Source organism: Gymnodraco acuticeps, unplaced genomic scaffold (genome assembly GCF_902827175.1).
Source record: "Gymnodraco acuticeps unplaced genomic scaffold, fGymAcu1.1, whole genome shotgun sequence".
Lineage (NCBI taxonomy): Eukaryota > Metazoa > Chordata > Actinopteri > Perciformes > Bathydraconidae > Gymnodraco > Gymnodraco acuticeps.
In genome coordinates this window covers 41235-47597 of record NW_022991804.1, presented here as the reverse complement: position 1 = coordinate 47597, position 6363 = coordinate 41235, and the positions used below count along the sequence as shown (strand labels likewise).

Genomic DNA, 6363 nt, shown 5'->3' with positions numbered 1-6363 from the left:
TGCACGTTTCAGAGTGGCCTTTTATTGTGGCCAGCCTAAGGCACACCTGTGCAATAATCATGTTGTCTAATCAGCATCTTGATATGCCACACCTGTGAGGTGGGATAGATTATCTCGGCAAAGGAGAAGTGCTCACTATCACAGATTTTTTCAGATTTGTGAACAATACTTGAGAGAAATGGCTATTTTATGTTTATAGAAAATGTTTTAGATCTTTGAGTTCATCTCATGAAAAATGGGAGCAAAAACAAAAGTGTTGCGTTTATATTTTTGTTCAGTGTAAAATATAGCTATAAATCTCCAGATGTGTAAAGAGATGTCTTTATGTATTGAGTAGTGCTGTCAAAATTATCGCGTTAACGGCGGTAATTAATTTTTTGAATTAATTGCGTTAAAATATTTAACGCATTTAACGCATGTGCAGAATGGCCCGCCCCATACGTGCCACCAGTGGCAGCGCCAGGGTATGGCTGGGGTAGGCTACACCCATACCAAGAAATGGCTTAGCCCCACCATGAAAAATGATGTTAAAGTAAGCGAAATAAAGTCTGCCAACTCGCGGAGTAAATTGCACAGACAGCAGTTAGTAAGATTGATTTCAGCAGCCACGGTTTTGAAAACTTTTGTCACGTAGTGATCGTCTTCTCAATAGAACATCTTTGATAACGGCGTGGTGTTGTTGCAGGAAGTCCCGACGGAGAATACTTTTGCTGTAGTAGGTGCACATAACTGGTACGCAGGTTATGTGCGTAATCTGAAATGCGTACCGTCACTTGTGTCACAAAGCGCATTTGCGTACCGACGTACTTGTGAAGCTTTTCCAGAAGGCGGTTAGATCACCGGACGACAGAGTCGGTCTCCGTGTGCACAGACAGGGTTGCTGTTAACGTCGGTCTGTACAACGGAATTGTGCTAAAACTACGCCAACCGGCTGCGGAGGGAGACTTCCCCCCCCCCTCTTCACTGGAGAACTGCGCTAAAACAGCTGATCACAACATTCACACTCTGTGGTCACGAAGTACTCCACTAGCCGCCGCCCCCCCCTTCTGTCGACTTTCCTGAAGTACTCCCCCGTTGATAGAAATCAACACGTATGAATTAAGACCCCACGGTTTGATGATTGATAGGTGTGTCGGTTGTCTTTAATTTTGACACGCAGAAATGTTTTATAATAAACATAGATACTGTATGTTAAATGGATATATCCGCCCTCTTTCATTTATCTTTCCATTCCCACAAAAATATACATAAATAAATGGCATATTTTGGACATAGTTCGAATGGTGATTAATCATGATTAATTAATTTTAAAGCTGTGATTAATCTGATTAAAAATTGTAATCGTTTGACAGCCCTAATATTGAGAAAATATTCCTACTTGTGCTCAATACACTATTTGAAAGCCTCTTGGATCAGTTGTAAAATGCATCGTCACAAAGTTAAATAACAAGCCTCAACAGTTCTTCCTCCACTCCCTCTTGGCAAACTGCCCCTGAGAGGAGGAACCATACGGTAAGAGAAGAATTTCAATGTCCTGGAAATGAAAGCTGAAGATTGTCTGAGCGACAGCAGTGTCTCTGTTTCTCTGAAGAAACACTCGACTCAGCAGCTCTTTTCAACACAGCAGGATCTCTGCAAACACTGGTGAGTGCACTAGAGACACATCACTCACTAAATATTTAGTCAAAGTTGGATTCATATAAGAATATTATACTATAGAAATGTGTCAGTTAAGATATTAGCAACAGCCAATAATGCAATGTAAACTCTGGGTGAGGAAGGTTAGACAGAATGCAGCCAAAGCTAGCATTAGCTTGTACTTATTTTCATATTTCCTGTATTTGAAAACATTTAATAAATGACTTTATTAAAAAAATATTATCTAAGTATTAGATGTGTTCTGGACTGTCCAAAGCAAGGTATCTGGTGTTATGTTACAAGTCTTGCTGATACAAAGGCATGACAATTACATTTTATATAATTTGTACACTGTGGTTAGCAGCCTTGAGCTTTGAACCTGTTTCTGTAGTAACTGCTGTCTGCCTTTTGAAGCTGATAACGTTTACTGTTTATTTAACAACTAGTATCAACTTCAGTGATGCTCAGGTTTCACTCCCCTGTTCAACAATGGAAAAATCCCCCTACAATTATTAGAGCTTACACATTGTGTTTTTTTAGAGTTTAAACTGAATACTGCTATGATTTTCCAGATGTCATTTTAACTTGAATTTTAATTCTTACAGACAAAAAACTTAAATGTTTTTGGTTGTCATTGGTCTATGTATGTCATTTCTAACATAAAACGTTGGGGTAGTTTACATTTTTGGAATCATAGTAGGACTCTCTGAACTGGCAAATAGAGAATATATAATTGCATTTGTGTTTTTTTTCAACCTTTTGTCCCCCAGAGTGAAGACATGTCTGCTGCCAGCTGTCTGCTGACTGAAGATCAGTTTCTGTGCTCCATCTGTCTGGATGTGTTCACTGATCCAGTCAGCACACCATGTGGACACAACTTCTGTAAAGCCTGCATCTCTGAACACTGGGATACTAAAGTCCCCTATCAGTGTCCTAACTGTAAAAAGTTATTCCACACAAGACCTGAAATGCTGGTCAACACGTTCATCTCTGAGATGGCTGCTCAGTTCAGACAGTCAGCTCAACAGAAAGCCAGCAGCAGCAGCTCAGAGCAACACGTTGTCAAACCAGGAGAAGCTCCCTGTGACGCCTGCACTGGAACCAGACTGAAGGCCCTGAAGTCCTGCCTGGTGTGCCTGGAGTCCTACTGTGAGACTCACCTGGAGCCTCACCTGACAAGAGCAGCCCTGAAGAAACATCAGCTGATCAACCCTGAGGAGAACCTGGAAGGCAGGATGTGTGTGAAGCACGATAAACAGCTGGAGCTGTTCTGTAAGACCGACCGGGTGTGTGTCTGCATGCTCTGCACTGTTTCAGACCACAAGACACATGATGTTGTTCCTCTGAAAGAAGAATATGAAGGAAAGAAGGCAGAGCTGGGAAAGACAGAGGCTGAAATTCAGCAGATGATCCACAAGAGACGACTGAAGATTCAGGAGATGAATCGCTCAGTGGAGCTCAGTAAGGAAGGAGCAGACAGAGAGATAGCAGATGGTGTTCAGGTCTTCACCGCTCTGAAGGAGTCTGTTGAGAGAAGCCAGGCCGAGCTCATCGACTCCATCAAAGAGAAGCAGAGAGAGACAGAGGAACAGGCTGAAGGCTTCATCAAAGAGCTGGAACAGGAAGTCTCTGAGCTGAAGAAGAGAAGCTCTGAGGTGGAGCAGCTCTCACGCTCTGAAGACCAGCTCCACCTCCTCCAAAGCTTCACGTCCCTGAACGCTGCTCCACCCACCAAGAACTGGACAGAAGTCAGGGTCCGTCCACCTTCATATGAGGGGACTGTGAGGAGAGCTGTGACTCAGCTGGAGGAGACGCTCAGGAAACAGATGAAGAAGCTGCTTGAGGTGGAGCTGAAGAGGGTCCAGCAGTCTGAGGAGGAGGTGACTCTTGATCCTGATACAGCACAACCCAAACTCATCCTGTCTGATGATGGAAAACAAGTGAAACATGGTGATGTGAAGAAGAATCTCCCAGACAATCCAGAGAGATTTGATACTTGTACTTGTGTTTTAGCAAAGCAGAGTTTCTCTTCAGGAAGATTTTATTACGAGGTTCAGGTTAAAGGAAAGACTGACTGGGATCTAGGAGTGGCCAGAGAGTCGATCAAGAGGAAGGGAAACATCTCACTGTCTCCTCAGGATGGTTACTGGACGATAGTGTTGAGGAATGGAAATGAGTACACAGCTTGTGCTGGTCCTGCAGTCCGTCTCTCTCTGAAGTCTCAGCCTGAGAAGGTGGGGGTGTTTGTGGATTATGAGGAGGGTCTGGTCTCCTTTTATGATGTTGATGCTGCAGCTCTGATCTACTCCTTCACTGGCGTCTGCTTCAAAGAGAAACTCTACCCATTATTTTGTCCCTGTCTTAATCATGGTGGTAAAAACTCTGCCCCTCTGATCATCTCTCCTGTCAATCACACCGAGTAGAACAACCCTTTGATTTTCTACAGAAAGAGACACTAACTTTCACTAAATGGGTGGTGTACATTGTACACATTGTTAATTTTTCAGAATCTGATCACATATGGTTCACCTTGAGACGCATACAAATACATAAAATACTGAGTATACAGATTGCACTACCTGCCGTCATAACTTCAAGTGATCAGAAAACTATTTACCCAAAAATACACTTTTGCCACTTCTTTATATGTCAGGGGGACAAGAAAGTATTTATTGTCTCAGAATGTTGTTAAAAAAGTGTCATTCTTGCACACATAACTAGTGGAAGTAATGCACACCTTTTTAATTCGTAAAATACTGTATATATACATTTCCTTTTTTTATAAGTTTAAAAGTGAGAGATGATGGGTATGTCTGGTATGTTTTATAAGGGTAGATTCAGTTAGATAGGACATTGATTGAATGACAGTTACTGCGAGAATCAACAATATCTGATCATTAAACATTAGGCTGCAGTGGTTTCACAAACGAGGGAAATGAAAATGTTACATCTCAGCTGTCTGTTGTGTGATGTTCATTTTATTTCGTCCACCTCTCTCTTGTATAGTTTGAATAAAGCCTCAATGGGTTAAAAAAGAAAAAAGGAACAAAGAATGTTTTTTTGTGTGTTTTTTTTATGTACTTACTGAAGAACAGTTTTCACTAGTTCTCAACTTAAGGAAAGTAGCTTAAAAAATGTACTTGACTATTTCCATTTGTATATTTCTACCTCACTACGTTTGTCTGACAGCTTTGGTTCTTCTGAAGCTTTATAAACTATTTTAAAACCTCTTGGATCAGCTGATCATAGACATTAAGATTGCTGTATATGTTTCAGTGTGCAACTCGATTTTGACAGGATAACAACTGGTGACTTCTAGAATTGTGTGAGTAACATTCTGTCTTTAGACTTCTCTGTTTCAGTGTGTGTACTCTGTATCAATGCTCTGTAGTTGATCTGACTGAAATTGTGATTTTACATCTCAAAACCGCTACAGTATCTGTCAGGCAGAAACTTGGGACAAGTAATTTGACTGAAACCTTAAAACTGAACTAATTGACTGCTAGGGTTAACTTTGATTTAAACATTTGTAGAATACTAAGAGCTTTATTGAGTAGGTGTAACTGCATTAAGGGTTAAACTCATAACTTTATAACTTGGTGTTTAATGTAATTGTAAAACCATCGTGCCACTGAAAAGATACAATAACAACTCAGGAGGGAACCAGTCTCGATTTCCTTTTGAGGGCCACCAGCTGCAGAGAGTTAACTAATTAAAGGGGCGTGGCCCCACAGCTGTGAGAACTCAGCAATCAGGTGTCCATTTTAGGTAGCTCTTTCCTGGAGCGTCAGACAGGCTAAGACTGACAAAGACATTAGAGTCCTGCGGGAGTAAGACTGACAAAGACATTGGAGTCCTACAGGAGTCACGAGGGAGGCAAAGAGGAGGCAAATCCTACTCAGATTGAGCTAAGTATCGCTGGTGTTTTATTTTCTTTGGTTGTTTAGCCCCTCATGCTATAATCATGTGTATTTTCTCCATTCCTGTTCATGTGTCTTCTCGCAATTATCACTGGCCCCGTGTATCTCCTAACCGATATAACCGGCCTGCTCTCGTCTATCCCACATGCTCCACTGAGATCCAACATCTAGTTTCAGGTGGCCTGTGGAACTGCCAGTCAGCTGTTCCTAAGGCTGACTTCATCTCTGGCTACGCCTCCCTGCAGTCTCTGGATTTCCTTGCTCTCACTGAGACCTGGATTACTCCATCCAACACATCCACCCCAGCAGCTCTCTCCACTGCATATTCCTTCTCCCATACACCCAGACCCACTGGCAGAGGAGGTGGCACTGGTCTCCTGCTCTCTCCCAAATGGAGCTTTTCCCTCTTCAAGCTACCTAACTTCACTCCTTCCACCTTTGAATTCCATGCCGTCACAGTAACCCATCCTATACAATGAACCATTGTTGTTCTCTCCCGTCCACCAGGCGCCTTGGGGGACTTCTTGGAGGAATTAGATCATCTCCTCTCACACATCCCTGAAACTGGCCCTCCCGCTGTACTTCTCGGAGACTTCAACCTCCAGACAGGGAAGATAGACGAACTGACATCTCTGTTAACCGCCTTTGCTTTGTCACTGTCTCCTTCCCCACCAACTCATAAAGCTGGCAATGTCCTTGATCTCATATTCTCAAGGAATTGCGCTAGTTCTAACCTCTCTGTAAACCCGCTCCACACATCCGATCACTTCTTCATTTCATTCTCTCTACCCCTTTCCAAACATAA

The 6363-nt window shown here is 42.4% G+C and overlaps 1 protein-coding gene across 1 annotated transcript; it reads left to right on the top strand.

Moving 5' to 3' along the window:
* Positions 1–1533: 1533 nt before the first annotated feature.
* LOC117535234 (E3 ubiquitin-protein ligase TRIM39-like) lies at positions 1534–4684 on the top strand. The gene is made up of 2 exons (XM_034199628.1): positions 1534–1644; positions 2409–4684. Exon 2 carries the CDS (start codon positions 2418–2420, stop codon positions 4059–4061), a length of 1644 nt encoding a protein of 547 aa, XP_034055519.1. The 5' UTR covers positions 1534–1644; positions 2409–2417; the 3' UTR covers positions 4062–4684.
* Positions 4685–6363: the final 1679 nt, after the last annotated feature.